The sequence below is a fragment of the Perca flavescens genome, chromosome 1, assembly GCF_004354835.1.
Source record: "Perca flavescens isolate YP-PL-M2 chromosome 1, PFLA_1.0, whole genome shotgun sequence".
In the NCBI taxonomy this organism is placed as follows: Eukaryota; Metazoa; Chordata; class Actinopteri; order Perciformes; family Percidae; genus Perca; species Perca flavescens.
Window position 1 is genome coordinate 30,393,521 of NC_041331.1, and position 26,769 is coordinate 30,420,289.

Genomic DNA, 26,769 nt, shown 5'->3' on the forward strand with positions numbered 1-26,769 from the left:
CTTCTCTTAACCCATCACTATATTTGTGTTATTTGTGCATGTTGTGTAAAGGTTGCATTCCACTTACTCCTAAAATTCACAATGTACAATACACATGGATGTATAATAATAACAGGATGACAGATCCCCAAATGGCGCATATTCAGTTTAATGGAGTTGCTTGACTGGTGCGTATATGCTAAAAATACGCCGGCCTCGCCGACAGCAGCGGGACGGTTGTGGTTAGGATGAGAATAACGAGGAAAGGAACTGCAACAGGCGGGACACAATCCCCGGTCTCCGGGGTGAAAGTCCTGTGTTGTTTGACCCATCCACCACCCCAACCACGAAATATGCTTCCCATTGAAATACATTGCTTTAAAATTCGTAATCACCACACACTGGCGATACATCAGACCTTTTTCATGGCAGACATTTTGACTTGTCATAGTAGGAAAAGCACAGGTGTTACTTAAAACATTAGGCTACATGGCTGACAGTCACAGTGAAAGTAAATTATAACACCGTGACAGTCAGGCAGCACGCACAACAACAGAATCCTAAAACCGAAGCAGCTAAATGGAATTTGGCCAATTGTTAAAGGTCCCATGGCATGAAAATTTCACTTTATGAGGTTTTTTAACATTAATATGCGTTCCCCGAGCCTGTCTATGGTCCCCCAGTGGCTAGAAATGGTGATAGGTGTAAACCGAGCCCTGGGTATCCTGCTCTGCCTTTGAGAAAATGAAAGCTCAGATGAGCCGTTTTGGAATCTGCTCCTTATGAGGTCATAAGGTTACCTCCCCTTTCTCTGCTTTGCCCGCCCAGAGAACTTGGCCAACCCATGAGAGAGAGACATCATGGCTTTCCAAACGAGAAAAGTGGCAGTTGGTCAAGGCCACACCCCCACCCTACCTTGCCCCTCCCTCTCTCTTCCTCAATAGCTTCAGACACAGAAATGGCACATACTAAGGAAAGCTCATTGTGGGACTGGCTCTAGTGGCTGTAATTCTGCACCAAAGCTGAATTTCGGGAAAGAGATACAGTATTAGGGGACCACTAAGGTCTATATAAAAGCATCCAAAGAGCACCATGTCATGGGACCTTTAACTGTTTACACTTGTGCTTTTTCTATTGTGACAAGTCAAATTATGTATTGTATAACAAAGGAGTACTGAATTTCGTCAGCCCACATACAAAAAAACGATAATGCAGGTATGAATGCATCATTTCACCATAATTCTGCTTGTAGGAAGCAGAACACACGCTTTTCATTAAGATTCACGTGTTTCAAAGCACCAGAAATCCACAATGACAAGGGTGGCAAGTCATTACAACGAAAATGTGGGTCCAGTTTAACAAAAGCAGATATTATCGTGGAAAAGGAAAGAAATGAGGACTAAATGTAATTTTTCCTACTAAAACATACCTGGTAACAGCACTGAATACCGCATCACGGTGTTGAGGGCTTAGTTGTAGGAAGATAGTTTGTATGGATCATACCATGTTAACTCAAGTGCTTCTCAAAATCAACCCTTTAAAATTAACTATAAGAGCTCAAATGGCATTTTAGCATGTATACTATGTAAAATGAATACAGTCGTATTTTTTGTCACTTTCTGTCATCAGTTTAACTTTTTGCTGTCCAGTTATTGACACACCGCCCCTCTCTGGCAGTGGTTTGCTCCTCACTCCAGCTGATCGGCCCAGGATTCCCCGGTGACTCTGCCCGTCGTTAGCTTTGACGGCTCCAATGTTTCAACGTCGATTTAAACTGCTTTAACTTTACGGAGTCAGTGGCCGCTCGTGTCGGCAAATCGGTCCTCGTCCAGTGAAACTCTGAGGGATAATCTGGACGGGTTATTGACTCTGTACTTGTCAAAAACAGGGGATCTGAACGCAAATACGAGGCCCTCACTCCATCCCCGGATTCACCTGCTACGCGAAGAGCCTCACACGGAAGACCGACATGGGGGACACGGGCAGCGAGGGCAGCAAGCCTCCGAGTAACGTTAACGTTGTGCCCCCGCGCTGCCCATGTGGTTTCTGGGGGTAAGGCGAAAAACCTCTCAAATGTCTTCCTTGCAGATGCTTTCTTTCTTTGCCAACAGCTAGCAGAGTCGCTAGCCACTAACGTTAGCGTTAGCAGCTCAAACAGGGATGAGCTGCTTTTCTTGTTATTACCCCCTCCCCATTGTTTTGTAGCATTAGCTGCTAGCTAACACCAGCTGGCCTAGGTAACCCTCTCTGGTAGAGTTAAAGAGCAGGGTAGGAGTGTAGGATAAGCCCTCCAGGTAATGTAACAGCGGTTACAGCGCTAATAAACTGGCTAGATTTAAAGTACTTAGGAATGACATAAAGCAGTTGGCTAGAGATACCACGCAGGACATTTGTTAAATCATAAACTGAACCTGGGTGTAAACCAGGCACCGATGGTGTCATCCGTTCAAATTAGCTGTAAAGCAGGATATGTGCTTATATACTCACAAATAGTTGCACATATTGACACAGTATGTTAATTTCTTAAGCACATCAATCATCATGAGAAAATTTGATTTTGTCAAGTGTATTGGAGGACACATGTTAACTTTGCCCCGCTCAACAAAGTGATACGAACCCAAGATCGTAAGGTTTAGTGACGTGACATGCACTTCAAATAATGTTATAAATGTCAGACAGGTGTTAATGTTACCAATCAATATCGTTTTAGTCAGCCGAAATAAATAAATACATGTGAGGTTAATTAATACAGGCCCATAGGGCACATTTGCAGTGGTAAACCTGACTTAATATGGCACTTAAAAAGTATAACATATACATATCAGAAATTTACAGTTATGATGAATACATAATGGTGCTTTAAATTTGAGATTAATTTACATTTTGTTTACAATTTGCATTTCATGGGCTAACCGAACGGTTATCATGAGCCAAGTTTGGTACAAATATCCCACTCTAGATAGGGTTTGCTGTTCTAGTATGTTTACTAATACACATTGGGTCTTCAATTTTCAGCTGAGTTGTAAAGGAGTAGAAGCAACCAGGCCAGTGAAGACTTAGTATAGGAATAGAATTGTTTGTTTTCTTCCCATAATTATTTATATTAGCTACAGGAGCTGTCGTAGTGCACTAAAGTACCTATTTCACTATTTGCATTATTTAAGAAGTGATCTGCTTGGAAGTTGACAGCTCACCCACTGACTGCAATGTCAATCACCAGAGACAGTATTTGTGATGATGACCCACTTGAGCAGAGTTCACCAGGGTTACAAATGCACCAAAATCATGGCATCTCTGTGTCTTGTTACAGTATCAAAACTAAGCACTAAAAGTTCCACATTGGCTTACAAGATATTATATTATTGTGATCACCAGAAAAAGAATCATCAACATCTTTTTTTATATATATATATCAATATATTGTTTTATATCTTTTAGATCTTTTAACACTAATGATGCACTCCGGCAGCTCCTGTCAACACGTAAAGTCAAATAGTTCAAAGTTTAGGGCCAACACTGACACTGGAAACCTGGGGGAAATTGAAGGACGCAGTGTGTTCAGTGCAAATTGTTGTTTCACTTAACAACAAGATGGACAAATGGTGTACCAGGCTAATATTTAATATATCCATACAGCATACACACATCCATTTATCTGTAACGCCCCTGGCAACATTCAAGTTTATTACACAATTGACTTTGGATGGATTGATGTAGGCCTATATTGAGGGTACACTGACAACAGCATGCACTGATGGTGTCCTCCAGATTTTGGTGAAAGAAAGCTGAATTTCTCAGCGGTATTAGGAGGGATCTTTGAAATGGGGCAGGCCATGTTGCCAGGTTATGATGGATTTCATATAGAAATCCAGCCCCTGAGTTAGATTCTCCTGCTTATAGGCTTTTTTTGTGAAAATGCATTGGATCACCAATAGGACAGGATGACAGTGACATTATGTCCAGTGTTTCTTCTATGTTGATTTTGTAGTGGCGGCCCACCGTGGCAAAATTTCTGCCACCACGGTAAAAGAAATTAGCCTCGTGTGACCGTCCAGATCTCGCGAGCTCCAGTTTTCCACTCATAGATCAGTCTGGCATCTTGAGGCAGAGAAAATTTGGAGCCGTTAGCCAAACGACCGGGCCAATCAACGTTGGTTTTGAGGTGGGTTAGGTGGTGATAGACAGATGGTTTATCCAATCAGCTAACCAGTATTTTCAGACAGCGGTAGCCCTAATTCTGTTAGCCGCTCGCTAATGCTTTTTTTCTCTTGGATCCTTCTTTTGGAATATGGTCCGGGAACCTGAAATGGTGCCTTTTATTCCTAAATTCTCGTTACACAAACGGCAAATCTACTTAACCGACATGTTGCTTGCATGCTGAGCTAACGAGCTATGCTCTGCCTGCAGCAGCAGGGGCGGGCTTGTGGTTGTATTTTCATACGCTTCGTGGATCTGATTGGTTGATTTGGCCCATCTATCACCAACATAGGTGATAAACAGATGGTTCATCCAATCAGCTAACCAGTATTTCCGCCCCTTCCCAAAAGTTCTCCAACGGAAAGTTCCCAGATGCATATGCCGAGCAAATGCGAAGCAATCCATCTGGCGGAGTCAGGTTAATCAGAAATAGGACTGTACGAAAAATGTAGTCGCAGTTGCCTTTTAAATTGTCCTGCCGACATAATGCACCCCCCATTGCAATTTAACAACAAGTAGAACTATTCAGAGGTTATTGCGCCCGTCCAGTTTAACTCCACATACTGTTGTGTTGATGTAGTTTATTGTCAAAACGTTCGCTTTCTTCCGAGTTGACTATTAAACGAACAGCTCCACCAAAAACATCACAGCGGTGGGTCCTAAAGGAAACTGTGATGTCACTGTGTTTGGGATGGAAAAAGTAGGCTTTGGTTGGGCTCTCCTTTGAGTTCTTTTGTATGCTCCAGACTTGTCAGCAGGCATGATGATAACATTTGAAAGTTCCTTTAGGTTGTGTTGTAGCATCATTACACACACTCCTTGTGTGGCTCTTTTTGACTTTCACATTAGAGGTCTTAACTGGTCCAAACATTTGTGCTCAAACCCTAAAAGACCCAGAAATATACAACCCTGAACCTAACTGGTCCCATCTATTATTTGAAAGCTGGGACCTGGACACAGAACTGAGAAATGACGGACCAGATCGGCACCGATTTGACAGCTGATTGCTTTTAACAAGTTAATGTTAATTTAAATGTTGTTAAAATAAAACTTTGAGTCTTACCTAATGTAACGTTAGTAGCCTTCTTCCCTGTGCCTGGCCATGATGATATAATCCAACCTCCTTGCCAAGAAGGCTGGTAAAATACATCCAGGTTATTCCTCTCTTGCTGATTGAAACAGCATGTTTGATCCACTCGTTATTTCCGCTTAAAAGTCCACTTGCTGTCACTGTGATGGATCAAGAAAAACACGGCTTGTTTGGAATCATCTTTGCAGTTTTTGTTGCATCTAGCATAATAAAGATAACTTCAGCTGTTTGCCCTTTTGAACTTAAAAAAAAAAAAAGATTGCTCGTTGCTACGGCTGCTAACGCTAGCCTCGCTATTTGTTGCCTGACCTGGGCTCTCTGACCTTTTAACCTCCTGAGCAGGGGCACTCGTTCACGCAGGTACCACCTTGGGGCCACAGATGCACTTTGAATACACACTCACAGCACTTCTGTCATGATCAGTGCTATCTGATCTCCACTCAGGTATTACACATAATGTTAAACAGACCCGGGACCCGCGGTAACAGAACAGGACCTGAACCGGACCCAATTGACCATATAAACCTTGAATCCGAACCCGTACGGTCCGGGGTTGGGTCTCGGGTTCTAGGGTTCGGGTAGACCCATGAAGACCTCTATTCCACATGTCTTTTTCTGCCTCAAACTTTGAAGTGGCACATTGAGGTGCACTGTTTTTATTTATTTTATTAGGCACATGCACATTAATCAACATTTCTGTAAATGCACCAGTGTTAGCCAGATGGCTAATTTCCAACTGTCGTCCTAGTTACCTAGCATGCATATCTTTATGGTGGGAGGAAACCCACGCAAACACGGGGAGAACATGCAAACTCCACACAGAAAGGCCCTGCCCAGCCCGGGGATGGAACTCTGCAGTGAGGCAGAAGTGCTAACCATTGATCCACCGTCCTGCCGTGTATGGTTGTGATTGGTCCTCTGTGGCTCATAAACCATAATTGCATCTGACATATAGCAAGAGATTAATGCTTGTTCTTCCTTTTGTTATTCGTCCCTAAGAGTGGAAGACTGACAGAAGAGGCAAAGAAAGAAAGGGAAAGGAACGGTTTATTCACCTCTTTTGAGCACTTTTTCTGGTATTGGAGAGGTTCTCTGCGTCTCTTAATGATGATCTTGTCATGGATTGATGATCAGTTATCTCGTGTCTGAGTGCTTTAGTCAAATCAAAATTTTGAAAGTAATTTGGGAGAGCTGTACCGACCGTGACTCCCCTCATGATATATATGCGTTATATTTAGAGTTGGGTACCGAAACCCGGTTCCACTATGGTAGTATTCGGACCGGATTAAAACGCAAATTTCGGTTTCTCATTTTAGTTCCAACTGAAATATTTTCCCTCTGTCACTCTGGACAGCGGCAGACTCTTTTTATTTTTTCTTTATTTTTTTTTTCTTTCTCCCTTTTCTGCCGATTGGTGCTCGTGCCCACTTGCGGTGTGAAGCGCGTGTCCGCGCTATTCTCTGACATGCACTCTACAATCACTGCTGATAGACGGCTTTTTGTACACGCTCTGAAACGGACGTAAAAAGATCACACTTTCTCTGTAATCTACCGTTAGCTAGCTACCGTAAATGTAGGCTACTTTTAAAATGGTATATTTTCCCTCTGGGCTCACCAAAACGGACGTAAAAGCATATTAACCATTCACTGCACGTGATCGCTAGTAAACTTATTACACTTGGTCTGCTAGTCTATCGTTCAGGACAAGACCCTGTAGCCTGGTGGTAGGGGAGGCGGGACAGCCTCCCCAAATTGTCCAAATTACTTGTTAATAGTGTAACTGTTATTTGTTAAATTATTGTAGTTATGTGTTGGGTGACTTTATTTTTTACTTATTATATATTTAAATACTTTAAAACGTTAATATATTGTTCAATTTAAATAATTTTCAATAAAAAAAAACAACCTTTTTTCAAGAATCTGTTTAGGAATCAGTTAGGAATCGGAATCGTTTTAAAAGTACCGGTTCGGCATCAGAATCGTAAAAATCCAAACGGTACCCAACCCTAGATATTGCCAAAATATGCTGTGCATCATGTGCTAGGTTTTCTGTCTGGAGTACACTGTGTGAGATACATGAGAAAGAAATTGATTTCTTAAATCCATACTACTACATTACCAAACTATTGTAATGATTTCATATTAGCACAAAAGCTGAAAAGAAATGACGATTGCTTATGCCAGGATTAGTCAAGCAATTGCGTTATCAATTAGTTTATTAATTAGCCCTATAATTGCTATTTATAACAAAACTGTTTTAGATTAACAAAAGTATTGAATGCATGGATTTTAACATGGAAGTTGCCATTTTGAATCCTTGATGGATGGTATGAGCTTGTGCTGCCCTTACAGTTTCTATTAAAGGGCCCATAAGCAAAGCAAAACTACATGTTCCGGGTGCAAATGTAGAACTGTAATGTACAATCTCTCCCTTGTTACATTGAGCACAGCTGAGCCCTTCTCTGTCGCTGTTTTGTTCCACATAGATATACCATTGTCTAATAACTAATTCCGCCATTTGCGACTAAATGCTTGTGAATGCTCTCTATGAACAGACTTTTATCTCTATTTGTGAAGTTAGTTTGCACTTTACTGCTCACGTCACTAGTATTTAGTTGAACTTAATTCCCTTAAAACATTTATCACCCATCCATGCTTTTGCTCTTTTGTGTCACTCAAATTGCTTTACCAAGGCGACAGAGCCCATCTGCCTGTCTGTTCCAATCAGATATTCTCATTAGTAACAGCAGTGGGCCAACTATGAGACACTGATTGTGTGCACTCTGTTCAAAATTCCCTCTTGCCTAACAAGCATGCAGCAGTTCATTTTCGGTTTGTGCTTTTCTCATCCTTTCTCACCTTTTTTAGTTCCTAATTAATCTGTGATTTGATTAGGCCTAGCTTCTGATTAATAAGGTTGACAACAGGATATGACTTGTTTAGCCAGTATTGGCTTCCTCCCCTGGCCGTGTCTCATGATGAGGTTTCTTCTCTATCCTTGCTTCCTCCTTTCTCTTTTATACCCAAGACCACACACCAGTATACTGACAGACAATTCTCAGGTTGACTGTAGCTGACCCTACATTTAGAAATGAGGACAACGGTGTGCAACGAAGCACCCAAAATAAATAGAATGTGACTGATGGCAGCGACCGTCACGCTCGATGCACAGACAGTAAGGACGAGGACTGGAGAGGAAATGAGAGGAGCCCTGTCACAGGACAGCTAGAGCCATCTGTTGTGATAGAGTTGTGCCACCGAAGTAGGCAAGGCTTCGGGGATCAGTTCCATAACAACAGCTATATCAAAGATCTTTATCCATGTTTAAGAAGGTAAAGTATGTTTAGAAGCTTTTGTAGCTGGTAAAAAGGGCAAGTTAACGCAGTTTAAAATTTTTCTCCAGTTGTGCCTCTTGCTCAACTTTATCAGTCCAGCTGAGTGGTTGTCATGTTAGCTGTGTACGTTACATACATACACAGGCAAGGGGCCACACATTTCTTTGTTGGAAATCAACAGTTTGTTTGCAAAACTGAGCCATCTTGTTCCACCATACTGACATTTTCAACCCCACTGCTACTACATTGTACAGAATCAATGTTTGTTGGTCAAAAACAACGGACTATTACCTATAAATATTTCATTATGTTACTACTACCGATAACTAAACTGTAGGTTTAATTAAATTCCTGACAGATCTATGTAAAAAGTCTAGGGTTGGGTACCAAAACCCCGGTTCCACTATGGAACCTCATTTCGGTTCCGCTTAATGTGTCGACTGAAATATTTTCCCTCTGTCACACTTTCTCTGTAGTCTACTGTTGGCTAGCTACCGTAAATGTTAATATATTGTTAAATTTAAATAATAATAAAAAAGAGCCTTTCTTTGATGTCATTTTTCAGTTTTTCAAGAATCCGTTTAGGAATCGGAATCGTTTTAAAAGTACCAGATCGGGGCCCCTGGTTGGCTCACCTGGTACAGAGGGCGCCGATATATAGAGGTTTACTCCTCGACGCAGCGGCCGCAGGTTTGACTCCGACCTGCGGCCCTTTGCTGCATGTCATTCCCCTTCTCTTTCCCCTTTCATGTCTAAGCTGTCCTATCCAAATAAAGGCCTACAAATGCCCAAAAAATTATCTTAAAAAGAAATAAAGAAAAAAAAGTACCAGTTCAGCATCAGAATCGTAAAAATCCAAACGATACCCGACCCTAAAAACGTCACAAAAAGAATAAATGAAAATCTAACTTTAAATCAATAGAATTGTTCTAATTATATTTAACAGACAGGCACCAGCAGGTGACCTTCATTCAGGTCATATAAGCAGAGTGGCACGAAGAATCCAAAACATAGTCTCCAAAGATTCTCTGTGTTTCGAAAAGTTCAAAGACACAGAAACACATCTCCGACACAACATTGGCTTATCAAGTGTCCGCGGTTACCATGTCAGCAAACTTGGTTTACTGACAGTATTTACCTGCTGTAAGTTCTGATTTTGGAAACCATCTCCTGAGAACAATATCCTAATCTTAAGATTGTAGGAGATGCTGGGCTTTCTTCACCATCCACTAGTTTACCATGAATCTCTGTTGCTCTACAGTTTGTTACCGGTAACAATGAGACTCATCTGTTTGAATGGTAATATTAAAACAAATAGCTCCTGCTATTAAGACCTTGAAAGCCTGGTACATTGCATGGCAGCTTTGGGTGAGTAATTTAATACTGTAGCCTGGATCACACTCTTTATCTTGAATTGTTTTCTCACCAGCATCCCAAATGAGAAATAAAGTCCCAGCCTGGGACTTGGGATCATGGAAACATGTTGCTACTCTTGCTGCGTGGATACCCACCAGCAAAAGGCAGAGCTTTTCTTTTGTTGTTGCATCCCACTCTGTATATTTTTTGGAACTCTTATACAAACCGTTTGATTAACACATTTGCTTTCTCTGTTCTTTTCCTCAGGTCTAGCAAAACTATGAATCTCTGCTCAAAATGTTTTGCAGGTAGGTGCTTGTTCTTTTATGTGCTTGTTTATTCGACTTATCTTGTGTCTAAAGGTCTTTTCAGAGGGGGAGTGATTGTCGCGCCGGCCTCGGTATTCATTTTCAATGAGAGGCGAGCGAGCAGGTAGAAATCTGACCCGTGAAACTGTGCATGTTCGTGCTCGTCAAACGCACGCATGCGCCCGCCCACTGCTAGAGTTGAATTGTCTTGAACTTTTCCCTACGCGAGCGACGTGCAGTGCAAGTCAATGAACAGGAGACTGATTCTTGCTGTTTGTGATTTCCCTAAAATGTTTTCTAAACAGGACATGTCATTGTCAGACAGCACAAGACTGGATTTATCGGTTAACGTCACGTTTGAACTTAAATGAGGCTATAGAATTACGACTATGTTAACTTAGCTAACTTTATCTCTCAATAATAACAGTCTGTGGTTAATAAAGGCCAGGATTGCCACTATTTGCTATAAATAGACCTGTGATTAGGGATATATGTGTGTCAGTAGCTCAGTCTGTAGGGAGTTGGGTTGGCAACCGGAGGGTTGCTGGTTCAAGTCCCCAGGCGTCGGGGCACCTTTCCATGGGCAGCCCCCCTCACTCTGACATCTCTCCATTATTGCATGTATAGGTACTGAGCATACATGCTGTAATTCAGGCCTGTGTGTAATATGTGTAATAACAACAGAGTGAAAACATTGTAATTTACCCTTGTGGGATTAATAAAGTATATATTATTATTATTATTATTATTATTATTATTATTATTATTATTATTATTATATGATACCACAGTCAACTAATGTCCCTCAGTTGATACAGTAGTGCACATAATCCCCATGGTTACCACGCATTATTTGCCTGGCGTTTACTCGCGAGTGTTTTCTGACCCCGCAGATCCAAGCGACTACGCAGGCAAAGTGTCGCTTACCACCTGTAAAGACCTTAACATACCCCGTTTGTGTCAGGGAGGGGGGTTAAAATATGTCTCCACTCCTGTAGCTGTTCTGGAAAGCCCTTGGATGTGACAAAACGTGGCGAAAGTCTGAGAAAGAAAGTGCAGTGTTATGTTCACCCCCTAACTTCCTAATACTTCCTAAAGGTGCTCTAAGTGATGTGACACATTTTTTAGGCAACAACATTTTTCATCACATACAGCAAACATCTCCTCACTATCCGCTAGTTGCCTTTCCCCTGAATACACTGTAAAAAAAAAACGCGGTCTCTGAAGACAAACGGCACCAAAAACAAACTGTGCCAACCTGCACCACGAAACATAACAAACAGTGTTCCAGCCAATAACCGACAAGAAGGAGCTGGTTAAGCCATCATTGCGGAAGCGTTAGCACGTAGGCTACTTCCACAATGCATATTCATGACTCAACCAGCTCCTTCTTGTCGGTTATTGGCTGGAACACTGTTTGTTATGTTTCGTGGTGCAGGTTGGCGTAGTTTGCTTTTGTTGCCGTTTGTGGAGCCTGGGCTGTCTACAGAGACCGTGTTTTTTTTACAGTGTGTTCAGGGGACAGGCAGCTAGCTGAAAGGGAGGAGATGTTTGCTGTGTGTGACAAAAAATGTTGTAGCCTAAAAAACTTTTAAGTGTTCGACCTTTGGTCAAGTCTCATCATATGTTGTCCCCTCTCACTCAGTTCACTCCAGTTCATCATCTGTCAAAATCAGTGCCAGAGATATGAGTAGAAAACTACGTCCATTTAAAAAATATTCAAACCAAATGTTAGTGTACCAACGTTTCTAAATGAAATTGAGCATCATACAATACTGTACCTGATGGATGTACACACATGTCAAACCGTTTGACTTTTGTTTTTCATAGACATTCAGAAAAAACAGCCAGACAATGATTGTGCCCCAAAGGCCTCCTCAAGCTCCAGCAGCAGCAGCCAAGCAGACATCTTCTGTAATGAAACAAACGGCAGCATTAGTCACTCGCTGATGTCGATGCCTAACACATCAGAAGACCCTTCGCCAGGAGAGACAGGAGTGCCATCCCTATCTGCTCAGGACGGTAAGACGGCAGTTAATCAGTGAGAAATTAAATTTCACATCAGATCATATGATTTAGGGCCAGGGACTCCATCTCTGCTCGCTTTTCCTTTTGAAACAATGGGCAGTGTGAGCTCTCCCACAATGGAGTGTAGAACTTAAAGTCTATGTAATGTGGTTGTGTTTGGTTTGTAATGCTTGCCCTACACGTTGAAGTAATTTATGCATAATGTTCTGCAAATTAAGACGTGTGTTTGAATGTACAATCTCTAAATTGAGTAGTTAAAGGTCTCATGACATGGTGCTCTTTGGATGCTTTTATATAGGCCTTAGTGGTCCCCTTTCCCAAAATTCAGCCTTGGTGCAGAATTACAGTCACTAGAGCCAGTCCCACAATGAGCTTTCCTTAGTATGTGCCATTTCTTTGTCTGTAGTTATTGAGGAAAAGAGAGTGGCGGTGTGGCCTTGACCAACTGCCACTTTTCTCGTTTGAAAGCCACGATGTTTCGCTCTCATCGGCGGGCCAAATTCTCTGGGTGGGCAAAGCAGAGAAAGGGGAGGTAACTTCCTTATGACCTCATAAGGAGCAAGATTCCAGATCGGCCCATCTGAGCTTTCATTTTCTCAAAGGCAGAGCAGGATACCCAGGGCTCGGTTTACATCTATCGACATTTCTAGCCACTGGGGGACCATAGGCAGGCTGGGGGAATGCATATTAATGTTAAAAAAACTCAAAGTGAAATTTTCATGCCATGGGACCTTTTTAAAGAGTCTTATAGCTTCTTGTCCAGGGCACCTTTCTGCAGAAGACTGCTACTAGTTTCTACCAGCAGCAGCTGCGGTGCCCCTGCCCTGGCTATATTTGTCCCCATGGCACAGATAGAGAGTATAATAGGAAAGGGTATCCATTCAGAAGTGAAGGTTTTAAGAGGACACCAACAATTGCCAGTTCATCGGTCATTGCTATACAGTGACAAGGTTATTTGTGGAGGCCAATCCAGGACAGGACAATAAAGTGGCTACCAAATAGATGTGTGGGACTATCCTGGTCCTCTGTTACAGCAGCCAGGAGCTTTTTAGTACGATACACAAGTACCTGATTATTGCTGATTTTTTTTAGATATAAAAAAGAAGCCCCTCATAGAACTGGCTCGTAATTCGTTTAGAACATTGTTACATTGATATTGACATTGACATTTTATAGACGAATGGATTAATCAAGAACACAGTTAGTAGATTAATTTATAATGAAAGTAATTTTTTTTTTTTGTTTACATGTTACATTTTATGTCGTGACTTCAAATGGTTTTTGTTTTGGTAGATATCTTTTATTTTTTTTTCAGCTGTCAGCCGTGTCTTGGCTGGTTTCAGTCTGCACACATGCTCACTGCAGTCTCTCCTTCACAAATATCTATCACAGTTTCTGTAAAAAAAAAAAAAAAAAAGCTCACAGCATAATAAAGGATACCACACACCCCAGTCACGGTCTTTTTTTATCTTGTTATCATGTGGAAAGCGGTATCACAGTAACCGGGCAACCACCAGAACACACTCCAACAGCTTCTGTCCTCAGGCTGTTATGATTATTAACTATGTTCCTTTTAGGGCAACCTAACACATGACCTAATCTGTCAATCAGTTGTAGTTTACAAGTTTTTTATACAGTTGTTTGGCTTCCGTATTTGGTTTGAGTTTCTCACTGTATCTCCTTTTCAGAAGTATCCAGCACAGACACAGCCTTCAGTTCACTCTCCACTCCCACAAAACGCTCCTTTGAGTCAGGTATGCCTCAGCTCTACCATTACAATGTCCATAATTGTGTTTTGCACTGTTTTTGTGTGCTTGTCATGTCCACCTAAGGACTTGGAGAGTGTGAACCACCATTGGATTGATCCCTATCCCTAATATCCTTCCCTCTGCTGTTACCACTGGAAGTACAATTAACCTGGCTATTTATATATATATATATATATATGATACATGATATGATACATGATACAGACAATCAAAATGGTAAAAGTCACACAGAAAGGAGCAGTGTAGCTCAGTAATTAGCACTGTCACTCACATCACAACAAGAAGGTCCTGTGTTTGACTCTACAAATTTAAGAAATAGACTTGCATTATTAAAGGTGCTCTAAGCGATGTTGGGTGGTAACTTCTTGTTGACGTTCAAACAACAAGACGTCCCTCCTCCTCATCCCGTCCCCTCCCTTCCGTGCTTCCTGAAACAGTCATGAATATGCATTGTGGAAGTAGCCTACTTGCTAACGCTGCTGCGATGATGGCTTAACCAGCTCCTTCTTGTCGGTTATTGGCTGGAACACTGTTATGTTTCGTGGTGCAGGTTGGCGCAGTTTGTTTTTGTTGCCGTTTGTCTTCAGAGGCCGCGTTTTTTTTTTAGTGTATTCAGGGGAAAGGCAACTAGCGGATAGTGAGGAGATGTTGGCTGTATGTGATGAAAAATGTTGTTGCCTAAAAAATGCGTCGCATCACTTAGAGCACCTTTAAATGTTTCTAAAAAAGTAAAGTATTAGGAAGTTAGGGGTGAACATAACACTGCACTTTCTTTCTCAGACTTTCTCCACGTTTTGTCACATCCAAGGGCTTTCCAGAATTTTTTAATACAATGTATTCAGGGGACAGGCAGCTCGTGGATGGTGATATGTTTGCTGTATGTGACAAAAAATGTAGCCTAAAAAACACGTGACATCGCTTAGACCTTTTAAAGAGAAAACGGGTCACAATGACGCACTTCTGACAGAGATGAAACATGGAGCATGTGTGGAGCTGGTGTAGACCCTACGGTCTTACATTATAAGCAGCACGGATTAAACTAATCTGAATCGTCTAAAACACTGCACACTCTCCTTTATTGTGCTATCGCCCTTAGGTGACACAACATGCTGCACTCACACAGGTGAAAACTAGCACTAGACAATTGCAGAGTAGGCAAAGCTCAGCGATGGTATGTGAACATGTTGATTTCTTCCCTAATGCTCTTGTGAGCACGGACAGCATCATTTAAACCTTGTGCTATGGCTGAGTTGACATTTCACTTTTTACAGTCTCTGTAAAAGTATAAAGCCTGGATACACTTTTGTGCAACATATTACACCCTTAAATCAGTTCATTGTTCAAATTTTATTTAAATTTTAATAAAAAAATAAATAAAAAGTTGTTAATGGTTCACCCGGAGTAAATTGGCCACAGAGATTTATCAGGATAACAGACGGCTGGCACAACATGCACTTGCACATGTACAGACACACATGCTCTCACCCATATAGGGATCGATGGGGCAGGTTAGGGGGATCTGGCTGCTCAGCTTGGCCTAGTTCTCAGAGATTTATTGAGCGCTGATCAGCATTCGGCCGGGCCAGGGAAGAAGTCTGCAGAATTGATGAGAAAAGCTGAGTTGAAATTCTAGCCGACCAGTGGAACTCGCTACATGCTCTCCCTGTCTCAGGTGCTGGACTGAATGTAATCTAATGCAGGAGAATCATTAATCTCCAAAGCACCTTTCTATTTAACACAAAGAGTTTTTTTTTTGTTTCAGCGGGCCATCATCTGTTCTCTCCAAGTTTAAATCACAGTTGTTATGGAGCTTATTATTGGAGGTCTTGAGTTTTCTCTTGAAATTCTAGTCAACGCTGCTGTCCTTGACTCACAGGAGATGAATACTTTTTGGATTAATCTGTGGGTAGGGGGACTAATAAAAGGTGGAGAAGGTTTGGCTGTAAGTATATTGGTAGATGGATTATTTAAAACCATTTCTTGCAAGTCTATTAACCTTGACATGCTTTTGTGTCTGTCCACAACAGATTTCTTCATCGTTATCTATTTGCCCAATAGAAAGAGAAAAAATGTCTGTTGCGCTATCAAGGTTTTATTTTTGCATTTTTGGCTCCAGACTTCGAGTTGTTTACAGCATTAACAGTACATCCAGGAACTCCTGCTGTGCGTTTTCTTAATTTTGTGAAAAACGTTAAATATGAAAAATTATTTATAGAGTTGGAGTTATGGAGCACAACAACTGCCACTCACAGCCTCTTTTTTTTTTTTTTTTCTAAATTTTTGCTTATATTTGTCTCCAGCCTCAGAGTCAGAAAGCGATGTTTCACCCGAGAAGCGAGCAAGAGTGGGTGATGTGCCAGAGGGTGAGGAGTCTTCATCGTCGTCTTTGTCTGCATCACCATCATCCTCGTCTCGCAGCAGCTCTAAACAGCGGAGCCGCAAACGTTGCCATCGCTGCCAAACCAAACTGGAGCTGGTTCAGCAAGAGCTTGGTTCCTGTCGCTGTGGTACGATGATACAACTCTACATGCATAAACCTACACAAGAACATATAATTTAACCCACAACCAGATATATGCCAATAACTGTACACGCACAGGCCCCCCTCACACACAGAAGGCCATACGCATTAAGAAGTAGTAGCTATTATTTAAGACCTTTGTCCTGCTTGTGCATGAGGAAATAAATGACTGTCATTGTTTAAAACAATACATGTTTTTTTGTATTGTTTAACACGTTTTTAATGGCCTCCTAAATACATAAAAGCATGTTGGTTATCTTAATTTTACATCCAGTGCAGTGAAATGCGTTTACTACCTGAGCATGTGTTTGTGTGTTGACGGAAATGTCGATGACCAGAGTGCCTTTGCTAGCCTTGGGGGACCATTACAGAAAGCCTGAATGTTTCACATTGCACATAAAACATAAGCCAATTACCACAAACACTAATGTAGTTTAAAGCAATACTTGGCTTGCTAATTAACTTGTTTGCATACAAATTAAAGAACTTAAAAAGTCACAGCTCATCTGCTAAACCCACACAATAATTTCTAAATTGGAAATTGACTCGCCTTTTTTTTTCTCCCACCAGGCCCTGCTTAATGCATGGGCCATCCATCCTTAATAGTCCAATGCTTACTATGAAAACATGCTTTACACAGACTGAAGAGGAAATGGTGGCAGTTACAGTGGTTTCTGACTACCGCTGTAATTGCAGATTACTTTACTAATGGTTCTGCAGAATGTTTTACAGTGTAAGCCAAGAAGGTCTGATAATTAGCTGAAAGCACAAACGCATTTCAGATAGTAAATGGAGGGCGCGGGGGGGATAGAGATCCGGTGGATGATCTGATCCATTGTTGTCACACTCGTTTACGCGTTTACATGCAGTCCCAAATGCTGTGTTTGAGCTATGTTACTGGTTGCACAGTGTTCGGCGTTTGACTGGTCATGACTGTTATCCAAGATGGCGGCCGCATGTAAACATTAACGCTACTGTCTTTATAATCTATCTTTGTAATAAACTGTCTGTACACTTACAAAGTTCTCAATGCTTCGGTTTTCATGTAGGTACCCTCATTATGCTACCGTTGAAGTGTGGTGCTATTTTGAGCCTTCTAAGTGGTGCAGAAGTAGTGATTTACCATGTGCCCCGAAAGCTAGCGTTAGTGTTGCGGTTGCTAGTTTCAAGCTACAGACACATTCGATTAGCATGAAAACGTTCGACTCAGTACACATGTGCTATTAACCCCTAGGTTCATTTTGTGCCGGAATTGTCCTTTAAGGCAATATCCTGATTTCTCAAACGCCGTGTCAACACCTTACCCCAGTTAAATTCTCATAACCCAGTTAACAGAGGAAGAGACTCCTTCAGTAACCGGGGTATCCCTGCATACATACACCTTAACCGGGCCATGATCAGTTTAAGTGTCTGCACATGCTCCAAGTGCCCCTCCCCATTCCGCTTGATTGGTTTTTGAACCGGAAATAATCAGTCAGTGCTGCGATTAGTTGTCGTCGCTATGACACCATACAACAAAACAGCGATGCCCGAATTGGCGGGCCATCGGCAGGTCCATCTGTTTTACTCCCCGCCGAGGCAGCAGCGAACTCCGGTGGATGGCTAAACCGATTGCCGGATTGTACGGGGCTGTCAACGCTGTGTCTCGGCAAAAAAGTGGAGGGGCAGAGTAACCCGAGCAGCAGCCGCTGGCCAACGTTAATGTTAGTTAGCTAGCTAATAGGGCTTTGACTTTTGCCCAAAAATCATATTTGAAGTTTGTTTGTTTATTAATATTAATATTCAAATATATTTGAATATTTATTTATAATATTTTGACCATTAAATACTTTCAGTAACACCTATATTTTAATCAAACTTAAGTTGTATATGTTCTGTCCACCAGAGGGCAGTGTATCAGTCAATGTCAATAGGTAGACGATGTTTTCAGAAGAAAAACACAATTATTGAAATTGTTAATATTATTAAAAGTCAGAGCCTGGATTAAACACAAACAGTATGCTTTCGACAGGAAGTTTGGCGCTTTCACCGTGGCCTACGTAAGTGGTCGGTTTATGCTTGTGCGCTGGTGTGTGTGGGGAGTAAGAGAGTGACGGTGATTACTGGTAGCTTCAGAGTGAGTAGCGACTCTAGAGTCATAGCGAGAGAAAGTGTCTCCCCTGTTCTTTCTGACCACGGTGAGACATCTGTAGTAGGACAAGTTAACCGTCTCCTTGATTTCACATTGTTTATGGAGAAGGAGAACCAGGAAATGAGTCGGGGAATGCAAGCCACGGCCGAGTGGCGTGCGTCGGCGCGACGTGTAGTTGCATTTTGAAATGCATGAAAAAGCCTGAAAACAACGTTTACAAGCAAACACATTGAAAAAAAATAATGCCCATAACAGGTTTGAATATTAAGGGCTAACTAATATTCGTTCGAATATCATTATTTTTTTTAAATATTCGAATTATATTTGAATAACGAAGTTCGGAGTCAAAGCCCTACTAGGTAATGAAGTTAGATTGCTAATTCCATCCGACACTGGTTACAGATGTTATAATCAGCCGAACAAGTTGTCCGTCGTCTGGCGTGAACACTATGCGTTCCTACGCTCTGACAAGAATGTGTAAATGAAACATTAAGTTGTTAAATTATACTTATTGAAACGCCAATACGTGTAATGTTGACATAGGTCAACCGGAAGAAAAAGCCAGTTGTGCGTTGGCAGAGCGCCACCTATGGTACCAGAGGTAGAGTTACTCCTGTCATTCTCCCGATTCCTCCCCGCTCATGAACTGGCATAACCAGGTTATTCACTAACCGTGTTATACCCCGGTTACTGCTGTGCATGTAAACGCACTGACTCTGTAGACTTCTGCCGTTACACAGTGACTATAATATTCATCTGACTAGGTGTTAGTATGACACGAAAGTGAAGGCACGGGAACTTAAAATGCTTATTAGATCATACAGGTTCTCCTCTGAGATCCAGCACAACACAACCTTATTCCTGCCTGGCACGTTCGCCTGTCTTTCACTTTGCAAGCAATGGTCCTAATATTACAGAAACACTACAATGCCTTTTCCAGTACCAGTAACTTTTTTTGCTGATACAGGAAGCTACTATAGGTTGAGTAAGTAACCATTCAGTCATACGGTACATTATAATCACACAAGGGCTGCAATCTATTTGGCCTTGCCAGCATGCAATTGTGTGCACGTTGTGTGGCGGCAGGGATAGTAAAAAGCACTTATTAACATAATTAGCCTATTAATTAACATCTTTACTACAATAATTGGTTATGTTGTGTGTGTGTGTGTGTGTGTGTGTGTGTGTGTGTGTGTGTGTGTGTGTGTGTGTGTGTGTGTGTGTGTGTGTGTGTGTGTGTGTGTGTGTGTGTGTGTCAGCCTACCTTTTAAAGCTACTCTAATGAAATTGCTTCTTTTTTTTTTTTTTTTTTTTTCATTTTACCTTGGGTAGAATACTTTTTTTTTCCTCCCAGCTCATTGATGTTTTAACCTGTTAACCCCCACCGGCCTGCCGGTGGGCGGGTGGGGGTTAACAGACGTGTTCTAATGTGTTACATAATAGTATTTAACCACAAAAGTTCAAAACTTTTGTCAATATAGACATGCTGTATATCGTTTGATTGGTAAAATTCTCTGCAATTGAATCATTCAGTTCATTTTACTGAAATCATAAGCACCAAAGCATTATTCATGATCTTAGTGGTCATGCTATTTGGGAAAAAAAAAAAAAAATACTAGAACTGCAAGCAGTTATGAACGGGGCCCAAGCCTCCGATGCCCTTCGCCTCCAATGCCAGTCGTCCGCGACGCCCCGGGGAGCCGCGCCAGTTGCACATGATGACCCATGAAGCTGTGCCAATGCGGGACCCGATGCATTACGTAGGGGGGAGAAACGTCCGTGAATATCGAGAGGTTTGAAGCACGAGGTCTGGGGTACTCTGCCGTTGCAAATTTAGTGGTTAACGGTGCCTCTCCATGCATATACAGAGTAGCTTTAACAATTCTCTACCGTAAACAAACTTCTTAACCTCCCTGACCACAGGGGACAGCAGATAGAAATGAGAGAGTGACTGAGAGGGTGGAGGGGGGGAGGCAGGTGTGGTGTTTGAAAGAGCACGGGAGGTGGTCAGGTTGTTGTAAATGGTGTCGTAGGCGCCGATTGATGTTTTCCTCCGAGGGTGCTCACAGGCGCACGTCGTTTAAAAAAAATAAAGTAGTCAAAAGTTGTTTGCATTTCAGAACCTTAGGAAATGGACAGCGGCCGTCACGAGCACACGCGGCTATTAACTCGATAATAAAGCCGTAAAGTAGGCTTTCAACTCAGGACAGAGGCACTTCTCCCAAATACAGATAGGATTGGAGATGAGAAGTTTAACTGACACGTGACCGCGATCAACTTCATGGGAAATTAAGAATCAATGCCACCGACATAACCAATCACACTTTGACAGACTCTCCACTTAGCATCAACTGCAATGTTTAATTGCACGGTATCAGGGTGTATGAATGGTGTTGATTTTGGATTGAAAAAGTGGGAGAAAAGAGTAATATTTGTCCACTGTAAAGGTTGTAGAAACTTTGTCAGGTGGGTTAAGAAGTTTGTTTATTGTATTTAACACCAGGGGAGCACGCAAAAGCGAAAACCAAAACGTAACGGTAGGAGGTAAACATCAGTAAATATTGAGAAGTGTGACCTGCAAGGTCTTTGATACATTCCCATTGCAAATATGCCATTAACATTGATTAACTGGGCAAAACACCTTTATGTTGATTATAGCGCCCACTAATGGCCGATCTTTGCCAAATTTGGTAGAGTGCCTCAGAACGCCACAACAAATTTTGTGTTGATTGCTTTTACTGTGGCAGAGATATTGCAATTGCAAATTTTCCATTGAAATGCATTGAGAAAATTGGCGGGAAAACAAATAAACGTTGCTTATAGCGCCCCCTAAAGGCCGATCTTCGCCAAATTTGGTACACAGTATCGTAGTGGAATGTTGAACAAGGATCTCAAGTCATTTGGTGATTGACTTTAAATTTAACCGAGATATGATATGATACGTGTGTGGTAGCTAGCTAGGACAATTTGTTTGGTTGTCAAATTGGCACACTTTAACGTAGCAAAATGATTTCCATAACTTTTTGTCAGGTCCATCTGGAGATGCTAACTACCAGGTTTCGTGCAGATCGGTCGCACGGCCTAGGACGAGTTCAAAAAAGTTGGTTTTGCACGTTGCGCGATACTGCAAAAAAACTTTGCGCGGAAATGGGCGGGGCCTATATCAGGCAATTCAGCTTGATTCAAGGAACACGTGGATGTAAGAATTTCTAATGTGGGATGTGTATTGTGGGAGTTAATGACAAAAAACCATTATAGCGCCACCTAGTGTAATTTTTGGTAGGTGTGATCCACGGCCCATTGTCCATCTACCCTGTAAATTTAAAGTTGTTCACATTAGTGTAAGTGGTGAATCTAGAGTTTGGTCGCATTGGGTCCCATAGGCCATTTCGTATAAATCGGATGAGCCGTTCATGAGATATAAAATTTTGGTTCTTGTAAGGCCCCCTAGTGACCGATTTTCGTAAAACTCATGGAGTACCTCCCAAGGGTCATGGCAAAGAATGATCTAAAGTTTGGCGTCGATAGCATTTATTTTGTCTAAGATATGCCAAAGTTGGTGTTTTCATAGTTAGCTACACAAATTTGTTTGTGCGTAATATGCGCAATTTTTATACTATAACAATTCTTTCCATAACTTTTAGTCAGATCAGTCTGGGGATGCTACGTTCCAAGTTTCGTGCAGATCGGTCGCACGGTCTAGGAGGAGTTCGAAAAAGTAGGTTTTTCATATATCGCGATTTTTCAGGCATAAAAGTCCAGGCGGAAATGGTCGTGGCCTATATCACGTGATTCAGTTGGATCCAGGGAACGCGTCGATGTATTGTTTTTAAATGTTGGGTGTACGGTGTGGGAGTTATGGGGCCAAACGTGTTTTTTCTGCTATAGAGCCACCTAGTGGTGGAAATGGGTCAATTTTTGCGACTGAGGTCCTTGCGGGGTTTTGAAAATGGCATTTCCCCACTATGTACGGTTTAGACTGCAGTCGGAGTTTTAGGCGGAGAAGAAGAATAATAATCCTTAGAAAAAACAATAGGGTTCCACAGCCCTGCTGTGCGAACGGCGTAGCTATTGCTACCGCCGGTTCTTGCAGACTCGGGCTTGGACCCCTAATTATGATGCTTCCCTACCTGTACGCTGTCCTAAACGCTCAATCCTCGTCCATTCCTGGCTTATTTATATTCCTCTAGTCCGTAAGTGTCCACAGATCAAAAGGATAACAAGGTTTTTTCACAAGAATTAATCCAGGTTATGAATATTGTCCTGTAGAACCCATGCTAATTGTCCGCTAACTGTCTGCTAACTTCATTAGCCGATCTCGTTCCGTCTGAAATAATATATTTCTCCTTGCCCTGCACCGTGTTGCTGGGTATGTTTGTTTTCCTCAGGTTGCTGCCTACAAATTGAAATTATCCCCACCTTTTTCTGTGGAGCGTCAATACGCTGCGTCATCTCTCTGAGCAGCCATCTTAGAAAAAGCTGTCATTGGCTATCAACATGTCAATCATGGCAGTTGTAGCCAATCACATTCAATTTCCAACGGTATATAGCATGATAGGAAAATCCAATGGGAACCAGTCCAAATCAATGGGTAACAGACCTAAGCCCCGCCTTCCAGACCCAGCATGCGCATACACGTGATTTATGAGAAAAAAAATATGATCAACAGTGTTTGAATGAATGTAAAAAGGTTTTGTAAGTCATTTTAAGTATTTCGTATGTTTTTTCTAATAGCATAGAAGTGAGTAAAAGCATTTAGCAACATTTGGTCACTTGGAGAAGTTTTGGAGAGGTTTTGGTTCACCGGTGACACTTGTTATACCAAATACTGAAAACTCCCTAGCTCCCATTAGGTTAGGACTAGAGTTCTGAAACTTTTATAGAGGTCTTCTTGACAAGGTCTAGAATCTATGTGTTGTGCTCTGCAAGTATTTTTTTTATTTTTTTTCAAAAATTACGTTTTTTTTAGACAGGACCAAAATAACTATTTTGAACCATGTTTGAACTGCTGTAGTGTATGTTGTGTTTTAATCACATGCTAATCAAGCACATGTCCCTAGAGTAGAAGAATTTAGGTTTCAAATGAAGCCTCATACATGCATTTTGGCCTTTCAGTTCTTCTGTTATAAGCTTTTCCCTTTGGGAACGAGAAATAGGCGAAAATCAGGCAAAAGAGGTGGATGTTAACAGGTTAACACTCGATTCACAGTTCAGTTACAAAAACAAGTCAACTAGGTGGAAACGTTTTGATATGGGGTTTCTAATTGGGGAAACTAGTTTGGGCGGGGACTAGCGGTCCATCCGTTTTAAAAGCCTACACATATTACACCACTTTCTCCGTTCCACTCCATTTGTGTGCGCTGTAATCACAGAGGTTTTAATTGCGTAGCAACCAGCTGTCAAACTGGGCTTTTAATCAGTGCTCATTGAATGCCAGCAGTGTTATTATGTGTATTAATGAATGAATTTAAGACGATGAGAGCTAACGAGCTTCTCTGAGCTTAACGAGCCTCCTACAGTGGCAGGGCCTTTTGTTGAGAGCGCTACAGTAGAGACAGAGAGTCAATGAGAGAGATGAGGGTTTTCTGCCTTTGTTGAATGGAGTCAAAGGAGGAAGTTATCAACTAGAATGTCTTTTCTGGTAACAAGACCTTTAATGATCTGCTCTTGGCCATTTAAAAATACTTGTTATATTTAAAGAGATCTTTATCCACCTGTATTGGCTTCTGTAGTGTTCAAACATTTTCAAGTAATTAGCTTCTAGAGATGCATGATTAATCTACTGTGCATGTATTTTACGATGTTCTTTTGCATTCTGTGTCCTGCATTTTTATTCAGGTTGTTTTTAAGTTTCAACAGTCGCAGTAATATTTGTACATTTGCTGATCTTGGCAAATGAACCACTCTCCCTCTCGTGCACCCATACCCCTCACCCAATCTCCAGGTTACGTCTTCTGCATGCTCCATCGGCTCCCAGAGCAACATGAGTGTCTGTTTGACCACCTGGGCCGTGGTCGCCAGGAGGCTGTCCTAAAGATGGTCAAGCTCGACCGCAAGGTGGGCCGCTCATGCCAGCGCATCGGAGAAGAGTGCTCCTGAGCGGCCGTTCCCTCCGAAGAATCGCGGCCTTCAGACGTTGTCTTAGCACCAACAGATTTTTTTTTTTTTTTCTCATTTATTTTTTTTTTTTTTTTTTTTCACGATTTTTTGCAGGTTTTTTGGATACAAACCATCCTTTTTCTTTTTAAATTATGCTCGCTCTTTTAAATCCCACTTTTACCCATATCCTGGTTGTTTTCAGCTTCTGTTGGCTTGATCATATCCCTGCTGCTAAGATGCCTTTTGGAAAATCCACGCCCAGAAATGACAGAACAATAAAGAGCAAAGGAAATATACAATTTCTTCAGTTTTTTTGCAAGCTCCTGACTACACAAGTGTGAGCAGAGTAAGAATGAATAAAAGGATGACGAGAAGAAACACAATGCTTTATACAAATGTTTATTCCGGAAGCCAGTCTAAGACTATACCCTTTACCTCAAAAAAGAAAGACGAGGAAGAGAAAAGGATGCTTATCCTTTGTGTACACTTCTGCTTTGGCGCTGTTTATAGACTGTGCTCTTTACCTCAAAATCAGACAGGGCTCCTTTGTACACTGCGCCAAGCATGGACTTTGTGAAGCAAAACGAGCAAGCCAGCCTCAGTTTAAGTCGGTGTCTAACCCCCCCCCTGGCCGTCCACCACCCATAATCCTTTAGAAACGCCTGTTAATCAGCCACCTCAGGTTATCAGGATATCAAAATACAATCTTCACCCCTTCCCTCACCAACTTGCATCCTTCTTTTTCCCTGTACAGGACCCCTTTTTACTGCTTTTGTTTGTTTTAAGATTGAGGTGGCCATTGTGGACGATGAAACTGAGGTGATCCTGTTAATATTCAGAACTTGCAGCGTGAGCCGGACTCAAACACACTATGCCGGTGGGAGCGAGCTGGGTGTCCGTGGACAGGCCCTGGATCGCACACAGATCTGTCTTCAACGTTGGGATGTGATTGATCGAGACTTAATTAGTCGCAGATTTTCTCTGTCTTCCTCTCTTCATCCCCTTATTCCCTCTCCACACATCTGTTTTTAGCAACATGTGGCTTATGTGTGCTGGATGTGTCCAAACTTCAGGAAGACGATACTTACAGGGCATGGCGTACATCAAAGTGTGTGTATGATTTGTGACTGGACCTGAAATGTCTGTAAAAGTCTAGAGATTTGTGGGCAATGCAAATAAACATAGTCGCTCTCACACCTTTTATGTTGTATGTGCTCAGCTGTTCACCTTGAGCACAAGCAGGCAAGATCAACCATTGCTGTACACTTTGTTAGGACTGAAGCTGAGATGGCAAGAGTGTCACTCAGAGGTTCCTGCTTAAGATGAATGATGGTTGTTATAGTTCAGGTTTCTCATAATGTTTTAGACCTTCGTTTCAAATCTCCACATCTTAAAGGTACTTTGATAAAAGACTATTCTTTGGTTTTCAGTACTTTAATGTCCTTATTTCCTTTTAATGCCCCATGTTTTCATTTCCTGCTTGCACGATGAGCTCACATGCATTCTCCTTCCATTCTCCTGCCTTTCACTTTCCTTTTCTCATCTTTCCCCTTATTGATTGCTCTATTTTTCCTTATTTCAGCCTCCCTGCCCCCCCCCACCCTTTCTTGCTGTAGAGGAGGAAGGTGGTTGCTGGGGTGAGCAGAGTGCCGAAAGTTAAAATCAGCAAATAATTACATTCCTGGTATAACGCTTTCCTGGTGGACTATAGAAGGAATGAACAGAAAATGCATAATGAATGAATATTCTGTATCTTAAAAAAAAAAACCTTATTTAACCCCTTTTTGCTTCTCACTTACACTTTAGTGTAGAGCTGCTTTTTTTTGGTTGTAATGTGGTTATAAAATGGGAAGATAAACGTGGAAAATTCAATATTTTTGTTTCCATTGCTTTACTTTATGATTCCCCGTTCCAACGTTTTCTTTTATTGAGAAAGAATAAACTGGATAAGAATAA

The 26,769-nt window shown here is 41.7% G+C and overlaps 1 protein-coding gene across 2 annotated transcripts; it reads left to right on the forward strand.

The window, feature by feature from the left end:
- The first annotated feature begins 1,445 nt into the window (after nt 1-1,445).
- On the forward strand, nt 1,446-26,769 carry LOC114556996 (AN1-type zinc finger protein 3). Of its 2 annotated transcripts, none has more exons than XM_028580206.1 (6): nt 1,446-2,031; nt 10,225-10,265; nt 12,096-12,287; nt 13,985-14,047; nt 16,363-16,569; nt 24,659-26,769. In XM_028580206.1, the coding sequence occupies exons 1-6, from the start codon at nt 1,949-1,951 to the stop codon at nt 24,811-24,813; spliced, it is 741 nt and encodes a 246-aa protein (XP_028436007.1). In that variant the 5' UTR covers nt 1,446-1,948; the 3' UTR covers nt 24,814-26,769. The 2 variants fall into 2 exon arrangements, with proteins under 2 accessions (XP_028436007.1, XP_028435999.1); XM_028580198.1 differs by having other exon boundaries at nt 1,452-2,031; nt 13,982-14,047.

What these genes read in the sequence shown, in the direction of transcription:
- LOC114556996 (XM_028580198.1), top strand. Translation starts at nt 1,949, where the DNA reads ATGGGGGACACGGGCAGCGAGGGCAGCAAGCCTCCGAGTAACGTTAAC. An exon ending in TGCCCATGTGGTTTCTGGGG is followed by an intron (nt 2,032 to 10,224) that starts GTAAGGCGAAAA and finishes TCTTTTCCTCAG; the next exon opens with GTCTAGCAAAACTATGAATC. An exon ending in CTGCTCAAAATGTTTTGCAG is followed by an intron (nt 10,266 to 12,095) that starts GTAGGTGCTTGT and finishes TGTTTTTCATAG; the next exon opens with ACATTCAGAAAAAACAGCCA.